The following is a 23,907-nucleotide window of genomic DNA, read 5'->3' as shown; positions in this document are numbered from 1 at the left end:
GTCTAGGTATCTTGTCAAAATCCCCATGAAAGTTAATAAATAAGCAAAATATTCTTACTTTGATTCTATATTTATAATGTAATTCTTTATATATTACTCTTTTCAAGTCACTTTTGATGTATTCTTTCTTCTTTCTCCATATCTCCTTAATTTTTCTTGTTTCTTCTATCATTTTCATCTTACATTAATAATGGTATGAATTCACTATGTAATTATTTTAGAGTAGTCTGTAAGAAAGATGTTATATACCAAATAAAGTGTAAATAAAGTGTGTTATACTTACAATACAAGATAGATATGATTGATTCATCTGAGGTTTCTAAAGCCAAGCTCTTGGGAAATACAGAATGGGCAATAGCCTATTGCTGCTCTTTTATATCAAACACTATCTTGAATTACTAGCACAGTCATTAGAAAAAAGAGTGAATCCCAGTAAGACTGCCACTCCCCAGGGGTGCCTATAGACATGCTTGTTTACATACTAATTACAAAGTATCAGAGCAGACTTGACTAATGGAGTCGGTTCTGTGTTCTAGTTAAAACACTTCAGCGTCACTACACCATCACATGTATTAAGTCCCTGCACATTTCAAACTGATCACAGGGGCACTTGATCTAAATCCCATTGGAAGAGTTTTAGAAAGAATGCCCCATGGCCATTTTGAAAACCTTTAGGGCTTAATATATGTGATGGTGAGCTGTTTTAATTAGACCGGCTGTCCAGGAGCCACTTTAATTAAAGTACCACCCTCCCACCCCCCACTCCTCCCCCTTTCTGCTGCCCTGAGCATGTTTTTAGGCAGCCCAAATGTCCATATATATTCATGGCATCACTAAATTTAACAGAAATAGCATAAAAATCAATGTTGTTTGAGGTTATCCTACTGGGTACCTAAAAAGTCATGATTATACAAACCTGGAAAAACCTGTTTACCATCCTGATTAAAAGATGTGAAACAACAATAAAACATAATCAGTATATAAATAGTAAGAAAAAGGGAGTAAATGGCAATTATTATAAATTAAAAGTTTAAAAAATATAGACAACTTATAATGGGAACTTTTAAAAAGTCAATAAAATATCAATGACCAATGCAATAAGGCAGATTTTTAGCAAGAAAAAAATCCCTAGGCCAGGTATAAGTCCATTGGTAGATATGGATAGTCAAATCATAAATGATGTATTTTGAATGAAGCAGAAAGATGTATACATCTCATGTGATGCTGTGGGTGGAACAGAAAGTTCAGCATCTTTAGCAAAAGAAGATAAACAGCAGCATCTGCCAAAATTAAATATTTTCATATCAACCGGCCCAGGTAATCTACACTCTTGTATCTCGAGAGAACTAGCTCAGGAGCATTATGCATTACTAATATTAATTTTTATAAAATATTGGAATACTGGGCAAACTCCAGGTTGGAGGACTGCCAAAATAATCCTAATTTTTTAGCAATAGTAAGCAGAATGATCCCCAGAGGGGTTAATGGACCGGGTATCCTGACACGAATCCTAGGCAAAATAACGGAATAGTTAGTTTGGGACTTTATTACAAAAATTAGAAAGTGAAATCATAATTGATATCAGTTACCATAATTTCATGGAAGGTAAATCTTCTCAGACCAGATCAGGGATCTTTTTAGCTGTAGCTAAAAAGCTTGATTCTCAAATGTATAAAAAGAATAAAGTATATCAGTAGAAATAAAGAATTGATAATGTCCCTACAAAAACTGGTACCACAATGCTTTGTCCAATTTTGATGTCCATATTTCAAAAAAGATACTCAAGGAAGAAGACAGAAATTATCTAGGGTTTGAAAAAAGACACTATTTGATTGGAGACCTAAACAGTTCAAGCTAGTCTGTTTTACCAACAAGAAGACTGAGAGGTGATTTAATTAATGTGAACAGGGTATGGAAAAGAGATCTGATGATTGCAGGATTTTTTTAAGTCATAACAAGATCAAAGGGTTTTGAGGAGAATCTTTTTGAGGCTGTTAGCTTGACATGTAGAAAAAAACAAGTCTCATTTAATTTGCACAAGTTTGGATGCTGGATACCTCATTTGTTTTACATGTGTATAATATGAGTCTTACTCTGATCTTTCACTGAATTTATGCTGATGCAACATAACTGACATCAGTGACATTACTCCTCATTTACAGCAGTGTGCGATGAGATTCAAGGGGGGGGTTTGTACTTTGCATCTATCTTTGTTTTAGGAAGAAGGGAAATAATTTAATTCACTTTTATGCAAATGTCATTTTTTTAAAACTGTAAAAGGTGTGCATCATAAGTGAATCCATGGTATGATAATGAGATGTTGGGTTTTAACACACAAGCCAAATATTTCTTTTAGATTTTCATTTTTACTGCTTGAAAATTATCCACAGCTGGTGTATTAGGAAGCTTATTGTTAATTAATAGGCAAAACCATAATACATTTATTGTTTAACTAAATCAGCTAAATCGATGCAGAACCTTGAGGCTACCGGCACTGCGATGTTCTATTGAACAGGTAGCTATCATACACTACTGCATATAGAATTATGTTCATAAACACTTCCACTCTGATGCTCACACACTTAAGGTTAAAATTAATACATTTAGAGAGGTGGTCTTATGCATCAGTTGCTTTGAATTATGACAGATTTTCATGTTATGAATTAATGTTTTTAATAAATAGAACAAGAGTTGCTTTTGAACTGAAGCTGCAAAAGACAAACAAATCAACAGACTTGCGCATTCCTGCTTCTCTGTGTACAATGTTTAATGTATTAGTTGATGCCAAAAAACAAACTGCTAAACTCTGCATTTTGGATGGAGGGCAAGAGGTAGGTGGAATTGTAGGTATTTAATTCTATTATTAGGTAATCAGAAGTGTCTAATACTGTGGGCAGTCACTGCTACATTAGTTTAGAAGCAAGTTTCTTTTATTAATATATTTGGGGATCTGAAATGTGTTAAGCAGCTTTTATTTTTGGTGGGTGCTCACTAAGCATCACTAAAGGTACAGACTGCCCCCCCATCTCTCCACTCTAATGGCCAGTACAGAGCCCATAACTCCTGTGTGTTCTGGGGAACTTGGAGAAGATTTTGCTTCCTCAAGTATGATAAACTAATCGGGTATCCCTCCCAGAACTTCTCCTACATTGAAGCTAGCGAATATCCCATATTAGGACTACGTCTTAATAATATGATTGAGCCAAAACGTCAATCCTTTTCTTTGGACTAGATTTATATCTTATTGGCTCCCACTGGAATAGGTACATATGTACATAAATCATATCCAGGAGAAGATAATCAAGTAAAAGTGATAAAATGTAATTTTGCTTTCCAGAATCATTTTAGAGGTCATCTTTGAGATGCTCTACAGACAGGGCTATAGTGAGCTATTGCAAGATGAGGAGATACTCCATGCTGTACATGATATGGGAGGTTAATATACAACTTTAATTGGCTACCGCCCTAGATTCTCTTGGTCAAAAAATACCACAGCTCTGGGCAGGAAAAAGCTGTGCAGTTGGAGAGGAGGCAATTGCAGTTTGCAGGAAGCCAAAATAATGGGGTGTAATGGATGCTGCTTTACAAGATTAATGTGTGATGGTGATTGCTGTGTAATTTGGTTTGATTTGTTTTTTGGTGGGAGAGAGAAACAAGGTGCCAGAATTTGACCAAAATAAATTCCTGCTTTTTGTAGAAATATATTTATATATCATAGCATTGTTACAGGCAGTTTTACTTTTGTTTTATTTAGCTATATCTTTTCTGTTGACTGCCTGTTTATGTTCTCTTGACAGTTATGCTCTTCATTTCATTAGCTCATCTATTTCAGTTAGCATTTTAAGTATTACGTTTTTTATGTTGATTTAAGTGTTCATTGTTCTCTTGTTCTTTGCCATGCCATCTGATTTTTCTTCTTTTAATTTCATATGACATGATCCAGTTTGCTAGTCAGTGGGTAAGTGCCTTTTGTTGTAATAAGCTGCATTGTCTTCACTAATTTTCAGTATTTGGGGCAAATTATAAACTCTGCTGCTGCGTTTGCCAATTCAGCAACCTAGACCTGGGATTTCCTCTGTTGTTTAAATTTACTAGACATCTTCCAAATTTGTCTTATCCATACTCAGCATGAGTCAGGCTGGTTAGAGAAATATCTCCTGTTTACCTCAACACCTCCTGCAACAGCAAGCAAGCAAACAAACAGGAAGTAACCCCACTGTGGCTTGGCAGAGGTACCCTAACTTGCTTGCTCTGGTATCACAGTTGTGATAATCCTCTTGCTCCTCTTTAGGACTGAGTGGGTCAGACAATTTTGAAATCTCCATAACCTATCAGGAGAGGCAAAAAAAACACCTCATAATAAAGCCCATCACAACAGCAGCAGGCCTAGAACTCTATACTTCAGGCTGCCTTTGCAAGTTTATGCCCTACCTCTACTTATTGTTCAAGCAGTGTACTGGAAATAGGCAAGTCCCATTGAGGGAAGGGATCATTCCTGTGAAGATTTATCACACAGAAGATGAACAGCCACACTCTCTCCTCTTACTTTCCCAGGGATGTCACATGTAAAGGGGTCTACCTGGACCATCTTCAGAAAATTTTTTACATTGCTGTCATGGGAATGCAGAGTTCTCTAGAAAAGCATTTCTCACCTCGTAGGTCACAACCTCAAAGTGCGTCACAAGAATATAAGAAAGCATTGCAAACAAACTTTAAAAATGGTTTCTCCTTTAAAGGAGAAAAATGTGGAAAACTGTGGATTTCCTCTTGCAGGCTGGCAGAGTTCCAGCATGCAAGGGGCCGCTTGGGGCTGGGGGAAGCAGGAAGAGGGTAATAAGGCAGGGGGCACCATGTACACATACACACAGTGTGGAGAATAGCTCCCACAGCTCCCTGTAGGTAAGTCTGTGGGGTGAGGGGAGGAAGAGGTGGGCATAGAGGACTTGGCAGAGGGGGCCAGGCAACACTGCCCACCACCCCACCTCTTCTCTGGGGTAGAGCAGCAGCGGAGTGCCTGAGGGGAGCTGCAGTAGTGGCTGCTGGGCAATGGCAGCAGGATAGAGCCGTAGTGCATAACCAGCTGGTAGCAGGAGAAAGTGAAGGCAGTGCAGCCTCCCCCCAGCCTGTCCATTACTCCTCACGCTGTGGGCAGCGTGGGATTCTGGTAGGAAAGATATCTCTTGGATATTTCAGAATTATCGACTCATTACCTTATGACTCATGCCTTACCAATGTCATGATTTTGGTGAGCCTGTCTCAGAGTCTTTTAGGTTAAGGACAGACATTCAAAAAGCCTGAGCCTGAATTGATTCTATCTTTGCAGGTTAGTCTAACCTGGCCAGGCTGAACCAGTTTGCAACTGCAGAGACAGTCCCTCTGGACTAAGGAAATGCAGGCATATGCCTGCAGTGGCACAGGCTACAAGCTGGTGGGGAGTGCTAGAGCAGCCCTCCTGTCCCTTCTATACTGCTGAGCTGAGAGAGGCATGGCCAGGCCCCAGCAGAGCTCCCCCCTGCCTGCACTGTCCCAGGCTTTTTCCTGCTCACTGCTCAAGGGGAGGGAGTGTTGCCAGACCCCAACCACAAGCTAGCACTCTGAGGTGAAGGGGGGTGTGCAGTGCATGCATCTGTTGATGATACTGAGCTTTTCAATCTCCCTCTCCCTGCTTCTTCAGATTGTCTGCAAACCTGACAAGTGTGGGAGGGGGCAGAGAGCTGATAACACAGCATTTAGCAGCCTATCAAGAAAACAAAAGCCTCTCTCACTAGTTCAAGCTCTTTGTAAACAGCTTTTTCCAAAGAAGGAACAGAGGGACATTACCAGCTGAGTTGTTGATTAGCTCCAAAAAGCTCAAAGTGTTCTTCCTGCTTTTGTCCTGTCTGCCTTTCTCCTGTCCCAGTAAAATTGGAGACACACACATGCAGACATCTCTCAGCATTAGCTAGCATACCACATGCCTAGGGTTTGTGGGGTTCAGGTCTGTGCTGTGGGAGGGAAGGGACGATCCCTGCTTGAGCAGTGAGCAGCGAGGAAGGTTAGAGCAGGAGGAAGGTAAGCAAACCCTGCTGTGCCTGCAGTCTCCACTGGAGCTCTGGCAAGGGAGGAAGGGGGCAGGTCCAGCCCTGCTCTCTGGAACACAGAGCACAGCCCAGCCCAGGACTGCAAACCATCTGGGATGCTGGGGGACTGTGGTTTAACCTAAACAGGAAGGGGTCTGGGACAGAAATTGCATAAACTGGTTTGACCCAAATCAGTTAAGTCTGATACTACATTCAACCAGGTTTATCTTAAACCAGTTTCAGCCATTTTGAAACTTACTTATGTGCACTGAACTTATGTTCTGTTACAGGTTTAAACCAGTTTCTGATCACTTAAACTGGTTTATGTGTAATGTCTGTCCCTAGGCTTAATGTTTTCATTTGGTTCATCTCTTCTTCCAACACATATTCATATAAGAGACTCACTTTAGCCAATGAATTAAAATCCCACTTCCTATTCATTCATGTGTGTGTTTGCCAGGGAGAAGAGGAGGGAACAGGAAAGATATTTAGACTATTTTTATTAGGAAAAAAACCAAGGTTAAAAACAGAGGTTAAAAGTATACATGGCCTCACAGATTGTTCATGAATGCATTCAACAACCAAACTTGCACTGTAACCAAGGACTGAAACTCTCCCAACATCTTTCATGTGGCCATACTTTTAGGACTACCCAGCCATTTTCCACCATGCTGAGTGCCCCTTGATGGCCCAGTGTGACACAAATTGGAAATAGAAGAAGAAAGTGGAAATCTATGGTTTAGAGAGCTAAAAGTGGAGTTTGTTTACATTATTTTTGAACTCTGCAATTGTTAGCTGTAGAGGTGAAACTGAGGAAATTTTATGTCAGGTCACTTGTTATTAACTTAAATCTTAAATAGTTCTGCTGGGTAGCCAGGATGCATTGCAGTCTGGAGGTGGCCTAAACAACAAAGTCAGTGATATTGATTGATATACATGCTCAAATGCCCCCCAAAATTGTTAAAAACATTGTTAAACCCCCTTGTGTGTGTGGTAAGGACTAGAAATCTGTAGTGTTCAGCCACAGTTTTTTCTGTATATTTTTGCCATGTTCCTTCATTCTTTAAAAAGAATAATATGTGCATTGATGTATATTTAATGTATATTCAATTGCAGGTTGTTTGCTTGCTTTTAAAGGAAAGACTATCTTTAAAATGAGAGAAGGTGTAATAATAATAATAATATTTGGTCTGCTGATTAATTAAATACACACATATAAATTTACATAGCTGTATGCTCTCAATTTAAATGTAACTACAGTAGGTATTTACTGCTTAGAAAATAGTCTCCTAAATATGTTGTACTAATCTGACTTCATGTTTTGATTTACATTGCAACTTTGAGAGAGAAATAAAATAGCCTTCAAAAACTTACAACTTGGAACCAACTATTCAGCTGGCAGCTGCTAAGTTAGGCTAATGTTTATATTGACCTCAGTACTTTTACTCCGAGCATTATGTTGTTAGCTGTTCTAAGTAGCCTTGAACTATGAAGATAGGGTTAGTCTTTACAAGTCACATTTTCTGTGAAGTGGCTATTGGGGACAATCTTTGCTGTCAGATAAATGTTTCTAAAGGAAGAATTGCTGTTTAAATTGATGTGCCTTCCCAGCAGAATAGGAGCCCTCCCTTCTGTTAATTTCAGGATGGATCTCTGTAGTATTATCTAAAGAAAGCGAAAAAGTCTTTCAGATTTATTTGAAACAGCACTTATTTAGAGGCATCTTTTTCAAGGAAAAAACAGGAGAAAAAGGCTACAAAGAATGAGGACTGGTTTATTATGCCTTTTATGGCCTATTAATTTGTTACCATCTATTCAGCTTTGTTGATGAAATTTTAATTTTGCCCTTGCTTGAGCATATTGTAAGATTTGTATAAACTGCAGCTCACTGTGCTGACAAAAAGACCCTTTTAGGATGAACAATTGGGAGCTCATTTTATTTCTAAGGGACATTTAAAATAACTTATGAATGAGAGTTGTCAGACACGAAATGCTGTATTAATTAAATCTTTTTCTAGTCTTTTTGCTTCTCCTGCTAAACCAACCCTTTAGAAAAAAAATACATGGCCACCTTAATTATATAGGAGAAGACAAAAAGTATCCTTCACATTCCTTCGCCTGAATAAGAATAAGAACTCAATTCATCTAAATAGTAACCCCATTAGCTGCTTAACTCAACAGTGTACATGGGAAAATTTTCAACACAGAATGTAAGAAAGTGTTGATTGGGTGGATCGTTTTCAAGGTTTTGTTCTTCTGATGTTCAAAATGATAATTTTAAGTAAATCTGATCTGTCAGGGTTAGCAGCTTTGTACCATTTATGACTTATGACAAAAGTGGTGTGTTCACGTACATTCTAATGCTCTCTTTGTCTTTTAAAATACAGAAACAATACCATTCCAAAATAGATGACTTGATTGAGGAAACTGTTAAAGAAATTATTTCACTTCTTGTTTCAAAGGTAAACATGCTTAGATTTTGAGTTATAGTAACATTATAAATGCATTTCAGATTATGGATTTTCAGCTCTCAGCTGGTAAATTAGACTAATGTTTATATTGAATATATTTATATTGTTAAATAGAATGCAATTCCTTTTGTATTTTTTTGTAATGCAACTGAAAAAAGGTTTGTAAAGAATACTTGCCAAAGTTAACATGAATTTTTACAGAATGAAATTGGCAGGGTACCCATTTTTATTGTATTTGCTAATCGGAGATGTTTCGCCTTTGTACATTATTACATCCTATGAATTTTTGGCAGCCAGTAGCACAAGTACCACCTTTCTAATTATGTGATTTTCATACTTATTTTTTGAGCATGAAGAAAACTTTCTCTCCATTTTTAAAACAGTATTTACATCAGTAATTACAACAGTATTTAAAGAAAGGAAAGCTGAATATCTATTTTTACTTTTTCTTTATGAACTATTTTGATTTTTAAAATATTCAGGGAGCAGTTACCTCTTGGAATTGGCTATTTTTTAAATGTATTTTTAAAAGATTTTGTCATACTGTAAATACTAAGAGGATGTTTATTAAGTGAAGCAAAATGAATTGGTATTAGTATGTCTTTATCTAGTTGGAATCACAGATGCATAGAAAAATAAAAACGCATAGTTTTAAAAATAGTAAACAACAAAACAGTGCTATATAAGTGCATAGCTTTTAAACTATAATTTTCTCCTTTCAAGTACAGTCTCAGTGTACTATTAAACATGTAATGTGTTCAACCCCAGAAATATTTGCATTTCAGAAATAAGAGAAACTGTTTATATTTACTGGATACATGAATTAATGAAGGTGCCAATGAAGAATGCTATATTTAAGGTTATATTCAAGTTTCCACTATGCCTTTTATTCATTTGTTCACAGATTTTTCAAAAATTATATTTTTACTAATATTCCCCATACTTGGGCTCATGCCAAAGGTGAACTTTTCATAGAAGTTTGAGCAAAACATGTCCAAATTTTTTAAAACTATATGAAGTCACAAAAATACATATACATCTTCTTTTGTGCACATATTAGTGACAAATGACTAAGATGTATAAGTTTGAAGCATTACATGAAGCTAATCCTCACTTGGGCTAATATTGTATCTAAGTTTCTGTGCATATATGTAAATGAAATAAAAAATGCTACTAAATGTAAGCTTCTTTAATTAGAATGCATGTAATAGTTGAAGTTATGTGGATAAAGATAGTCATATTTGTAATGGGCATATGCAAGGAAATTTCTGAAAACAGACATGATCAAAACTAAGTTAGTTCTTAATCAGTAATCACTGATACTAGTACAGGAATATAAACTAGGAAAGGGGAGAGCCAGTTTTTATGATTGGTTAAGCTTTCAAGTAAATGGTCAGTCTTTTCAGACTGAAATATTAATAGCTTATATGAGCAGTGCTTGTTTTTTTTCCACTGCAAGTAATAGTTTGAAGTGCAAAATAAAGTTAGTGTTTCACTTGTGTTCTCAGTCAGCAAGAATCAGGAGTTGTGTTTTATAGTATCAGTATATTTTTATTTAGGGCATTCAAAGAGAATATTATATTATTACACTATTTTTGTGCTCTTGCAATTTATTATGACTTTTTCCTTATTCTCACTGTTTCTTTCCAGGAGGATAAAGCTTTCATTATTTGCTTTTAACCATAGCAATTCCCTATGGAAATTAAAAGGATACTCATACTCTTTATTTCAGTGACATTTTGTGTACTCACTGCTAACTTAACAAATATTATTTCCTATTTCAGAATATTAAACCAGTCACTTGAACAAGACAGAATAATAAAGCAATATAATACTTGTCTTACTGTGACAAACTGAGAAGATCTGAAAATGTAGAGTATACCCAGAAGTACTTACATAGTCCCTCAGGACTATATAGAGACATCACAGGAAACAGCTAAAGATACACTAGCTAGCTCCATCAGAAGCTTTGTATTTAACTAGATTTGCTAGGGATTTTTTTTCTTTTTTATGTTCTCATATTATTCAAAATGTTGTAACCATTATCACAGTACCATTTCTGAAACCATTCAGTACTACAGCAGGCCTTTCCAGAGTAATATTGACTAATGTTTTGCAGAAATAATTATTTTGAATAAGATAAACATTGTTAGATGAAGACTGTGGTGTCTGAGCAATGATTGCTGTATAGCATGTAATGGCAAAGCATCCCATCTAAGGTAGGAACCTTGATTATACCCAGAGCAGAGCAAAGCAGCAACTACTATCCTTTCAGGAAGCTCCCTGTTCATTTTTTTCTAAATCTGTGTACAGCTCTTGGTTACTATCATGATAATAAATCATTATAAATGTGAAGGATTAGATTAGATGGGGCTGATAGATAAGTGAAGAGTACAGTTGTACACACAATCTTGCTCCTTGAACTGTTAGGAGCAGGGTTTATAATGTGATGATCTCAGCTCCTCTTGGGGAGAAGGTAAGGTGACACTGTTGTGACACTGTTACAGTGCCCATTAACAGCATGCCAGATGGAATTTTGTCCTGTCCTCACACTCATAAAATGCTGCTTCTTGATTCTGGGAAGGAATGCATAGGCAGCAAACAGTTACTTTTTAAACATTCTTTATGTATGTCATGAGGAAGTTCACCTGTGAGCAGTATGTACATGGGCAGTAATTGGCAGCTTTTTTAAGTTGCATATGATCTCCTAAATGCCATACAAACTAAATATTATAAGCGGAGGTGTTAGAGGGCTTTTTTGTTTCCTTATTTTTAATTGAGTTGGAAGAGTGGGGTTGGTAAGTTTTACAAAAGGTTAAGGATCTAGCTGGACTCTAGAGGTACCTTCCAACTGTACTTTTCTGTAATTCTTTGATCCCATTTGTGCATCTGCAAGAACTGTGCTTAGTGCCAAAACTCAGTAGTAGTTGGCAAAGATGGGTCCACCCTACCTTTACATCATCCTGATTCAGGAATGATACCACTCAGAGAATAAGCACATTTGTCTTTCTGCTCCCAAAGCACATCAAAGGGCATGTAGACCAAAGAGCCAGGGCCTGATGTTTTCTGATCCCTAGTAGGCTCTTCAGAAGCAGTTCGGTAACTTTCCTTAGAGCTGTGCCAACATAGTCCATGGGATTAACTCACAAACCAGTGATAGCAGTGTTAGTAATTTCATCTCCATTTTAAAAATAAGAACAATTTCTAATATCAGGGTGAATTCAGTAACTGCAGTCCATCCTCATTTTCCATCACTATGATATTGAAAAAAAGGTTTTCCAGTGGGTGTATTAGTGCAAGTCAAATGACTGTAAACAAGTATACATGTGGAAACCTTTGTGATGCATTATGAAATTTTAATGTATAAAAATATGTGTATCACTATACAAGTGATACTTATACTATTTAAACCATACATTCTAGAGGTGGCATGAGCTAGCTTGCCATTTTCTGGAGGGTTTTTGCATTTTGATTTAGTTTGGGTTTCTATTTCTCAGGTGTCTGCAGCAGTTGTAGGCAGTGACTTCTGTCAGTTTTGTCTCTGCTGATCAGGAGAAAAGAAATGTTTCCTATGATTTAGCTCTTTAGGAGGTAAAGAGGTCAGGTTTGTACAGACTCCTATGCTGTTATACAATGCAAGCCAAAAGAGGAAGGATTCATTTCCCACTCAGAAAAGCTATCTTTGACACTGTTTATGTGTATATATATACTCGGTTTATACTCGGTTTTTTGTTTATTCTGTTTTGTTTTTAGTTTGTTTCAGTATTAGAAAGTGTGCTGTCTAAATTATCACGGTATGATGAAGGCACTTTCTTCTCATCGATCCTTTCATTCACTGTAAGTATAAGAAATTTTGACCAGCTATTGATTCTGAAACTACACATAATCCCAGTGGTTCCCATTTACACTATTTCTTACTTTTACATTTCCTAAAGGTGAAAGCGGCTGCAAAATATGTTGATGTACCTGTAAGTATGACTTCTAGTTCATTTTTCCCTAATATTAAGAGTAATGCAATGCACAAATAAATATTGCTTCCTTGTTTTGCATTTTTCACTGTTGTCACTTTGCTTTTCTACAGAGGTTCATTATACTGTTACACAAAGTATTTAAACAGCCACCACAATCCTTAGAGGGCATTTCATTTCCCTCAAGCAACAGCTAAGTCTCAAAGCAAAGCTTAGAAAGGTTATTCTTAATGCACTTTTTCAGTTGTGGGAGGAAAGAGGATTGTAACCTAGGAACCTTATCATAAGGGACATTTCATCATTTGGATATATTATTCAGATGTGTAGGATTAGTAACACTTTGGCAATTGGATAATATACATACAGGCAGTGTCCTTAGATATCCACCATTCATAATTCTCTACTTAAGATTCAGTCCTTCTGCCTTTGCCCTGTGTGGTGTGCGGCCCCTGTGGCATGTAACCCACACAGTGTGCAACCTAGGGTCCACAAGCAGTGAGACACATTGCCCCTGGCCACTGAATTTGGACAGCCCTGAAAAAGGTCAGTAACTCAACAAAAATAACCCGTTCTCTCACAAGGCTTTTCATTGCCACCTCTCTAGCAGAATTGTAGAATAATCTTTGCTAGTAAATATAGTGATAAAATGTGATGAATTTAATAATATTGAAATACCTCTTCTAATACAGTCTTTCTTAATTGATGCAACAAGAAACATGAAATACAATTTATTATGAAAAATAATACATTATCTTATATAGGAGCTAGAAATCCATTTCTCAGTTTCATACCCTAGAAATTTGATATCTATGAGGTTTCACTGGTTCAATGATAAAAATCCAAAGACCCTCAATAAAATTAAAATCCTTACCAGGTTTGTAGAACTCTATTATGTTGTTACATTATCTTTGTCTTATTTTTCTTTCCAACTTTCACAACACAAAGCTGTTTATGAAATTTCCTTCTTAATATTTTTGGTCTTTTGTCTTACTTTGGTTAGGTACTTTTTTCCTTTTACCAAATCATAATAATCACTGTTTTATCAGAAACTTTCCACCTGTCCTCCTTTCAAAGCAATGGGTTCAATTTGGCAATATTTTTTTGTCAGGGGATTTTCTCAAAAGCCTTTGGGAAAGGCATTTCAGACACCAAGACAAATACCAGTGGAAAAAATTATTTTTTAAATTAATAGAGTTCTGCCAGTTCACATGAAAAGCACTCCCATTTTGCATGGAAAAGAGGTTTCAAAAGCTCTTATCTTTAGCCCAAGTCTGCTGCCACAAACGCTTTGTCTGGGTAATGTAAGATGGAGGGGACATTTCATCGGACTAGGCGAAACATTTTCCCCAAGAGGTAGGTGTTGACAAGACAAAACTTGGTAAAAAAAATGCCTTCCTCACCTCTATCATGTTGGATTGTATACGATTTCAGGGTGAGCCAAGAATTGGGATGTATTGCACCCAGAAAAGAGGGAGGAGGTGAGGTAAAGAATACTAGAATTCAGAAGCCTAAGATCTGTTGTCATAATTTGAGGCCAGTGTCCAGTACGACTAAAGGCTGAACATGCGAGCTCTCAGTCAGCTACAGTTTTAGCTGATGGACATTGTGCCTGTAAGAAGAGGCCTGAAGTCGTCACAGATTTAGGTGCACCTTGGAATCAGAATTTCATGGAGTCCTAGCAGGGTAGTCTGAGAGGCCAACTTTGGGATACTGGTTATATCATGAAAGCCCTGTAAGCCTTCCTTGGACCCTGTTAAATGTCTAATGTGTGAGGTGGGTGTACATGGACAAAATAAAGATGTGGCCTGGCCAAAATCTGTACCTCCATCTCCTTTCCAGTGACCTGAATTTCCTGAGCAAACATTCATTGACTCCAAGACCATGTGAGTGTTGTCAAAGGACTGCTGCACTTGAGAGCCTTCACCTCCAGGCTCCAAGGAAAATATGTTCCTCCTCATCTGACAAAATGTCCCCTCTCTCTTGTATTACCCAGACAGAGCATTTATCATCACCTTCAACTTCAGTGACAGAAGACTTGGGCCAATGATAAGAGCTTTTGAGACCTTGTTTCCTTATATATATATACTAGAAAAATGGGAGTGCTTTTCATGTGAACTGGCAGAGTTCTGTAAATTCACAAAACATATCCCACCCATGCCGCATACACTGCGCCCTGAAACAGACCTAGTGTAGCTGCTTGAGTCCAGTGCAGGACATGCATCATTATGCATTCGAGAGAGAGAGAGCCTTCATTTGCCCAGTGAGGCACTAAGGCAGCAAGTGACATTGTGTTTGTTTTCTGTCTTAGTGCATGTGGAGCAAGTGTGTTGTGCTTCTGCCTCGTGTGATTCTTTGATGCCCCTTTGGATTAGTGTGAGCTAATACACTTGTGAAAATCCTCCTTTTTTGCTGTGTGAGGCTATGTGAGTCACTGCTGCTTTTAGTTTGATACTGCTTCAAATATGTGATAAATTCCATTTTGTCTGATGGCCAAATTCTGAACCCACCCAAATTCACAGGGAAACAAAGATATACAGGAACCAATGTTGTTCCAAGTAGGGCTTGAGATTTCATGCTGGGGTATGTACAGTTCCACCCATCCAGGTGTGGGCCACTGCTCCAAAAATCTGATTCACAAATGATCTCCCAAAGAGCAGGAACAACAGGGTTGTGATCAACAGGTCCCAAAGTTTTCTCATGTTAGCTGCACTTAGATAATTTCATACATGCTGTCACCAGTGTTCATGTTCTCACAATTAAAGGGAGGTGGATTTACCATGATTCATCTGCTTCACAGTAACTGCCGCTAGTGCCTGCTCTTACCCTACAGTGACAGCAAAAGCAAGGAAGCTTACCCCTGATGAAACAGGGATAAGTTACCCTGGTTTAGCTTTCACTTACTTCAGGGGTGTTGTAAGGTGGAGGTACACTGTAGTGGAGGCTACCTCTGTGCTCCAGCCATGCCCCCTCCACAGTGCCCTCCACTCCCATTACACTACTGACTTATTGCACGATAGAAGCCAACACACACACAGTTAATGCACCTCACCTGATACAGTAAATCTTCCACCCTGTATGCAGACACCCTGTGGCAAACAGAAACTAAACCACAGAAACTTAACCCCTTTTTATATAGTGGCAAGCTGTCTTCATCTAGCTCACACCACAGGATGAGAGCAGGCAAAGGAACAACTACTGCAGAGCACCTGAGGCATTATAAGTCCCAACCCATTAATTAAAAGGGAACCAGAACTTACCAGGACAGAAGTAACCAGTCATGTGTCTGCACTTAAGAGGGAGCAGGACTTAATTGACCCTCAGCAGCTCTGTGCTAATGGTCAGTCTTCCACTCTAACCCTGTGGTGACGGCTAAATCAAGGCAGTTACTCCTAAATGAAACTGAGCTAAATTTTTCTGGTTTAGCTTTCACTTACCTTGGGGCAATTGTGAGTACAGGCACAGTTATCATGGAGCAGCTAAAGAGCAGAATATTTCTGCCACCTCTTAAGACACACTGGTTAATTGTGGGTTTAAGGGAATTACAGGCTCTGAGACTCACAGCCCCACTCACAAGTACTGTGATCCTGCTTGATGTCATGACCCTTTAGCTTGGGAATGGCTGATCTAGATGTAGCTGCACAGCAAAACATAAATCTCCAGTTTTCTTTTCATGGACACCACAGGAACCACCTCTGAGCAAAAATGTAACTGCAAGAATAATATGAAGAGCTCAGAATGGTAGCTTTAGTTTCCACAGTACCTGTAAAAGCACTGCATCAGGAAAAATTGAAATATAAAGAGAAAATAGTGGGAAATGGAGGACATTTAAAAACTGCCCTGGATGTACTGTGTAGTTTACCAGCAGTGAGTCCTGGCCTGATTAACTCCAAGAAGTGTGGTAGGCTAAGAAAGCCAACAGGGAAGCAGTTGTAATTTTCTTGAGTTAAGTATTGTTTCATGAAATAAAATGAATTGGTTCTCCCTACCAATTAATAACCCTTCATTCTGTTCTCTCTTTCATATTTTCATAGTATAGGAAGATGTACGGGGACATGGTGAGGAGGGTTAGATGCTAAGCAATATTGCTTTTTAGATGCATAACACTCATTTGAGATTTGTTGTAGCTAACTGTTAAGTGGAGCAGCCTTAAAGTGTTTTAATTTTATACCAATGCCAAACCAGGCTCTGAAGGCACAAGAAAATATAGTATTTGGGTCTAGAGTAGGAAGATATTTGCCATCTGTGCTATCATGATGATGTTCACCAGGTTCAGAATAGCAATATAACTGCTTAACCGCACCAACAGCTGACCTTTTGAACATTACAGGTGTGTGGCCCATTTTGGAAATTCCATGCATTGAAAATATTCTGTGCTTTCTGTAGCTTAAAAAAGAAAAAAGGCATATTTTAGGGCCAAGTTTGCTTTGAAAATGCAAAATTAATCACAAGGCCCCAATTCAGGAAAACAGCTTCCTTGTTCTGGACAGCTCTTCAGCACTCCCTCTTTTTGACCATAACGTTAAGTATCTCTGTAGTCAAGGATCCCATTATGAATAGAGGCTGAGACTTGAATGTCTGTCATACCCTTTTCTTCCTAAAAATCATGAGTTTATTCCTGGGCATGTATGTATTCATCTGTGCCAGACTTTTGGAAGCTGTGAAACAAATGGTTGTGGGTTTCCTAGTTTTACATGTGATGTGGGAACCACAGGCATTCAGAGCAGTTTTGGTAGTGTTGCCCAGACTTAATTTGTGTCCATCCTGTTCTTTACTGAAATAAGTGGGAAATAGACTATTTAAATCCACAAAAGAAAAATTAAAAAAAATATCATATGTGAATGAATAGACTGAGACAGACAAAATAGGAGAGAGAAAGTGGTAAGTAATAAAGGACCAATTAAGGAGAGAATAATCATAGAATAGTCCATTTTGCTTACTTTTTTATATTCCTTGATTTTGATAGCATCCTGCATTTCTGTACCTATGGGGGAAGAATCAGTTATATTAAAGTGTCTAGTTAATTTACATTTTATACTTAAATAATTGGGCAAAATTACAACAAAAATAATATGTATTCATCATATGGCCTTCCCAACATGAATAGGGAAAGTAAGCTCAGAGCTCCCATTTATCTGTCAGATTGTCTTTTGAAAAGTGTTTAAGTGTTGTGATCCATTCTTCCATTGATTCAGCTTTTTCAAGGACAAAATATAACCATCATGAACTATCTCCTTTTCCATTTCTGTTTAAATCAAGGACAGTAAAAACAATATTTCTTTTCTTTTTAGAAAGCCTTTACTGGGGAATGTAGAAGGCACCCTGTCACAAGGATTTGTTTTTTGGGGATGTTTGGTGTCTGACTGTAGCATGTGTATTTTACAAAAGAAAAAGAAGAAAAGGAGGAGAGGAGAAGAAAAAGAACACCCTTCATGGGTTAAATTTTATTTTGTTGATATGAGTGGGGTAGCTGTTTTAGATCTGTGGTCCTTATGAACATCAGCGTACCAGTTAAAGTTCCAGCAAAAAATATTCAGAACAGTGCCAAAAGCCCAGAACTGAGAATAGAAGTAGCACTGATAAATTATGGAGATATTAAAGATTTTAAGAAAAATTATTGGCATAGATTACTTTGCTCCCTAAAACATGCTAAGTTCTTTTCTCACAGAAAAGATAGTTTTTGCTCAGCAGACCACACAGTCAAATAAAAGAAGGGGAAAGGCAGAGAGCACATCAGTGAAGTACTCATAGCCGAAGTTTGTTAGTCTTGATAATGTTGTTTTAATAATCAAATGCTTGGGTTTAGGAGCTTTTTGGAAATGGATGGTTGGTTTGTTCATGTCAGAAATAGGTTTCCTCAATATTCACTCAGTTTTTTTCTGTAACTGGTTGATTGGTTTCTTTCAAAGCCCTAGAAAAAAACATTAGAGGATCTGAGTGAACTGCAACAACACTGGCTGTGCTTTTTCTTTGCCACCATAGTGGTTTGTATATACAGCCTATTCACCACAGAGCATCAAGAGAGAAAGTGACAACATGTAGAAAGAAAAGTGTATAATTAACCTTGACAGGACATCATTTGCTTGATTTTTCTAAATGCTGTACACAATTGCATATACAAAATTGTCCATGCAGTTTCTCACCATGTAAATCAAGTAATTTTGTACACAAATGAGTGGTTACATATCTGTCTAGTCACTTGTATTTGCAATTACCCATTTTGTGCATGTAAACAGATCATTACAAGAAAAAATTAGGTGTACAGTTGCATTCATATTTTGGGGCTGTTCAGAAACACAGGTGTTCTACAGTTGCACAGTACCTTGTTTCTCTACCCCACATCTGCATTGTCATAAGGACTGGAAGGGAGAAAAGAGCCTTTGAAACTTCTTTCCTTATTTGTATATCCTCAGCCACAGTAATCTTACACTGTTGATATGAGCTGGCTAGCTGTTCCAGATCCATGTTCCTTACAAACATAGTGATCTGTCTTTATTTCCAGATGTGTGTCATATTTTAACTCCTTCAATGCCTCATTTAACTGCCCTTAAGAACTGAAAGGCTTTGGTTTCAGTTTGTTTTGGTTTTGGTTTTTTGTTTTGATTTATTGAAAATAAGTCTATCCTCAATATCATATAGTGCCATTATTCTTTAGGAAGGATCTTCTAATGTTCTTTTAAAGTCTCTTTTTCCTGCTTGACACAAACTCAGAAACAAGTCTCTTCTGTTTTGAAATCCATATATATGTAAACGAATATGAAATCTATATGCAAAGCTTTAAGTGTGCTGTGACATGCCGGAGCAGTCTCAGTAGAGTCTGTTCTTAACCCTGTCACATGTTTTGAAGTACCTGGTAAGTGTGGATATGAAGTATGACCCACTCTAGTCAGCGGGAAAGTTAAGATAATATAAGTAAAATATATATCTTTGCAAAACTGATGTTTAAAAATGGATTTTGTCATGGCAACTGCACCTTAAAGACCCCATGTACTAGAGAATTAAGAGCCCAGTGTTGTAAGCACATGCACCCTGCACAGTCTCATAGGACTCAGAGAAAATTATTTGCAAAAGTGTTTGCAGGACTAGGGCCTAAGGTTTGCCTGACACCATTCTTTTACCATGTTCCCCTTTAATCTGTGCAAAAGCTACTCTTGCTCTCAAAGAGGATGTGGAAGGGGTCAAGAAATCTTTTCCTCTGGTTTTCTTTTCATCCAAACAACTTCCTCATGGTCATGTCCAGCTCACACTAAATTCCTGCAAACAAATTTAATGTACAAATAACGTGTTGTTTTGCCTTACTTGTGCTGTCTGAAGATAAGGTAGGGGTAAAGAAAAAGGGGTTTCAAAGGTATCTAACCCACATTTCTGAATTACTAACATTTGTGCCACCCTGTCTTTTTCAAAGCCAGCCAGTCATGAGCATCGGTCATGAGTTACCTCTCGGAGAGATAGTTAGCAGTATCCAGACAAGTGATTTCTTTCTGAGTGAGCAAAACCACATAACTTCCTTTCATTGTGATGATGGTACTTTAAGTAGATGCTCCCATGTAGCTTCCTTCAGCTCGTCACTCCTTTCTAGCTAATTGCCACCCTAGTGCTTTAGTTAGTAGTTTATAAGGCCCATTTTAAGCTCTTGAAGAATGAATGCTTTACAGGTGCATTAACCTTTATAGAACTAGATTTTTTTCTCAGAAAATGAGTCAGTTTAATACAATATGTGAATAGCGTTCTCTTCTCAGTGCTAAAATAAGGATAAATGTAACTCAAGTATTTACACAAATGTATGTGGTTTCTACTGAGTTTGGGACAAGTTTATGCATTGTAAAGCAGCACATATGAACCAAGCTGTATCTCCCCCATAGGGAAACATTAATAATAATAGTAGCAGTGGTAAGTAGTAGCACTGGTTGCAGGCCTTTCAACTACAAAACCCTTTAATTCTCAGAAATCAAGACAATATAGCATTACTTTTGATTGGTTGCTGCAGGCGAGCATTTTCCAGGGGAAAAGACATGTGCTTTCAAATTAAGTCAATTATAATGTAGCTTCTGAATCATCTTTGAAACTGTAATAGTGTATTTAAGATTTTGTCTCCTTATTAAATAGGCCCCATGACAGTGTTTTCCTGTTGTGTTATTAACCTCTAGTGAAAGGTTAAGCAGAAGCTTCTGTATCTAAATCTGTTGCTATGAAAAATGACTGCAGAGCAGGACCCACCTACCAGTGAATAGTAAAAGAGAAGACCTGCACCTGTGGGATTAGGTGCAGCAGCAGGAAGTAAGAGCACTTGCAGTATATAATTAACAAGGAATTTTTTCTCTTTTTTTTTTTTAAACAGCGTGTTCATCTTGCCAGGTTAACTAGTGATTAACCCTAGAAAGAATCTGCTGAAGCTTACACCCTTGTTTAAACTCATTCACTTGCCAGTGTATTCAGTTACTTGTGTAACCAGCGGCAGAGTAACCCTATTAAAAACACTTCATTTCCTGGTATTTATTTGATGTCTTTGTGCTTTCAGTTTTTCCATTAATCTCTTTGTGTCTTACTCTTTCATTCTCAGATAAACAAAACTCTTGTCTACTGCTGTGAATTAAACAAACAACACTACAGTAACTTTCATCCTTCACAAACTGTGGTTATTTCTTTACTGTAAGATTTCAGCCAGTTAGAAAACCCTTACACTTATTCTGCTCTCAGTTACATCCAAGTAACTCCCTTCCAGTGACTTCAATAGGAGTTGCATGCAGGGATTAGGAAGCAGAATTTGATACTTCCGGTTTAAAAGACATGACATACTTGCCCCCGTTTAAAACCTATTCTATATTAATAATAGTCTAAAGAAAATTCCACTGTTCTATACCATGATATAATTACCTCAAGTATAACTCAGTGTCATTTAAGGCACACTTAATCACTTAATGCAAGTCAGTCTTTTTATAGACTTCTGGATATTTATATTTCTGTAATTAATGTTTTCTCTGAAATTAAAATCAGCAATACTAGAATAATTTCTAACTTCAGACATTCTGTCAGTGATGTGTTTTATTGCTTATAACAGCCTTTTCTCTCTTTCTTATTTAACAGCCAATAAGTGGGAGAATATCCTTAGTTTAAAGAGATGATGACATTTTACTGTTTGTTTATTGAAAGTTTTAAAAAATATCTATCCCAAATGAAATGTAACAAGGGGAAATTTAGTAATAGCTTTGGGTGAGTTTGTGAATAAGTCTTCAGTAGTCTTTGAACTAGAGAGCTTTACCAAAAAGGAACATAAAAACAGTGATACTGTTCCTTTTCCAGACACATTTGTACTATAAGTAGAAACTTTAAAAGGAAAATTACAGGTTTTTTCCCAAGTAATTTCAGAGATAATTATCTTGCGCACATTAAAAAAGAATGAAGTGTTTTAAAGAACTGTAATTCTAATTGGTAAATGTCACCAGCTGTTGCAGTTACTCTTACTTGTGTGTATTCTTTTAATGATTATAGTCTTGTGCCACAAGCTACATGAAAATATATTCACTAGGTGTGAAATTCCCATATGTTGCAGCTTCAAGACTAGGTAAACATCTCAAAGAAAAATGAAGAGTTGATGCTAATGGGAAATGTTATTTTTCTAGGTTTGACTGTTTTCAAGGCAAATATTTCTTTATTTAAGTTCCTGAAGGAAAAATTGTGCATGTATCACAGAAATGATAGGTATTAAAATTCTGTGGGAATATTTTTGTTCCTAAGCTGAAGTGAGAGGTCATTGAAATAAATGTCCAAGAACAGAGCTTTTTAACAATATATATAAGAACGGTAAAAACAGAAAGAAGCAGGCTTCTCAACTGTTCCTCATTTTGTATATGACTTTGTAAGTTACTAAATGTTATCTGTTTTTAATGACATCTGCACATACTTGATAGCATTAAAAATCAGTTAAAATCTTCATCCATAGAAATTTATACCATTCTTTTCATGCCCCGGTAAAACAAAAAAACCCTCAATTTGACACAGGGCGGACATTCTGAAATCTTAGATGAAGTTTCTGAGGCTAACAGAAGGGCTCCACATTGGAGCACTACTACTTTTATATTCCAACTCAATTATCCCTGCCCCTTTTCTCATGATAGTTCATGAGAATGAGGGAAAAGAACACAATTGTATACCTTTATAGAGCAATAAGGTAGGTATTGATACACATATGTCTTGTCATATGTTTAAATGTAATTTTATAAAATACGATAAATATTTGACTGGAGAATAGTTTCTGACACATGCAGTGATGCCTCGTGCTGCTCAGGCAATCCCTGATCATTATAACAGTTCCCAGGAAGCTGTAATGAATAACTATGAATTAGAGCAGCCTTTATGCTGCCTTAATAGATGTCCGAGACTGCAGATGTTGGATACAGCCACCATCCTCTCCCACAATTGAGGGTCTGCACCAGACACAGCTTAGCCAAGCCTTTAGAAACAGCTTTTGTAGTCAAGCCAGTTATGAAGTAAGTGTTGTTACGAAACATTCAGGACGATCATCTGATCTAGGTCACCAAAAACGTTATCCTTCATTTGCAAACTCTGAAGATTGTCAAAATACTATTTTCAGGCATAATAGACTTTTGGAATGAAATTTACCCAAGCCTGAAACCATTGAAGAAGGCTATCCATAAATCTTAAGCTCTTGTTTTATTCCACGTTGAAGAAGGCTTATTATAAGTTTTAAATAAGCTAATATGAATAATGGCCTTAGAGACCATCTGAGAAAGACTCCAATAGAACCATGGACCACATAGGCAGCGATAAGCACCACCATTCCAGCCAGAATGAAATAACATCTATGATGGGACTGCATAGCCTGCTTGCTCCCTGTATTTGGATATACTCTGGAATATATATTTATATCTATACCTGTATGTGACAGGGGCACTGAGGTGCCCTGTTCCTAGGCAGGAGTAAGGGCAGCTGCCAATCACAAGGGCAGCTCAGGTGATGGTTGCTGGGGCAACCGTGCTGGTCAGGTGACCAGAAGGGGGCAAGGCCGGGCCTTTATAAACCGCCCAGGCCGAAGCCTAGCTAGCAGTTCCCTGCTGACAACCGGAGATGCAAGAGCTCTGCAGTAGAGCCAAACAGAGCAGAGGCAAGCGGTGCAGCCTGGTCACTCAGGCGGCTGCATCATGGTAAGGGGGAGAGAACCCTGACTGGGAAGCTTAAAGGTGGGACATAGTGGCCATAAGGGCACAGCCCTTAAGTTCTAGCCAGGAGACTTGTTTTCGGTTATAGCCAGTTGGCTCACGGCTTGACGTTTCTTGTTTGTTATTGCTACAAACCGGAGGACCGGGTGAGGCTGTAGGGGTGCGAGGAGGCCTCATGGGAGGTCCCCAGTAATCTGGGGGTTCCTGGTGCCCTGTGGGGTACAGTGAGCGGTGC

General features: G+C 37.7%; 1 protein-coding gene across 1 annotated transcript in view; it reads left to right on the top strand.

Annotated features, from left to right (window-relative positions):
- Positions 1-23,907, top strand: part of CADPS2 (calcium dependent secretion activator 2) — a gene marked incomplete at its 5' end in the record, with an annotated part of 600,328 nt that overhangs the window by 550,843 nt on the left and 25,578 nt on the right. Inside the window, 5 exons of the mRNA XM_019543957.1 lie at positions 2,684-2,831; positions 3,944-3,958; positions 8,447-8,521; positions 12,284-12,367; positions 12,466-12,498. Coding sequence (XP_019399502.1) covers positions 2,684-2,831; positions 3,944-3,958; positions 8,447-8,521; positions 12,284-12,367; positions 12,466-12,498 — 355 coding nt within the window. The remainder of the gene's footprint in view (positions 1-2,683; positions 2,832-3,943; positions 3,959-8,446; positions 8,522-12,283; positions 12,368-12,465; positions 12,499-23,907) is intronic.

This window comes from Crocodylus porosus, unplaced genomic scaffold (genome assembly GCF_001723895.1).
Source record: "Crocodylus porosus isolate Cpor-Errol unplaced genomic scaffold, CroPor_comp1, whole genome shotgun sequence".
Lineage (NCBI taxonomy): Eukaryota > Metazoa > Chordata > Crocodylia > Crocodylidae > Crocodylus > Crocodylus porosus.
Note: the sequence above shows the minus strand (reverse complement) of the source record. Positions and strands in the feature narration are given on the sequence as shown.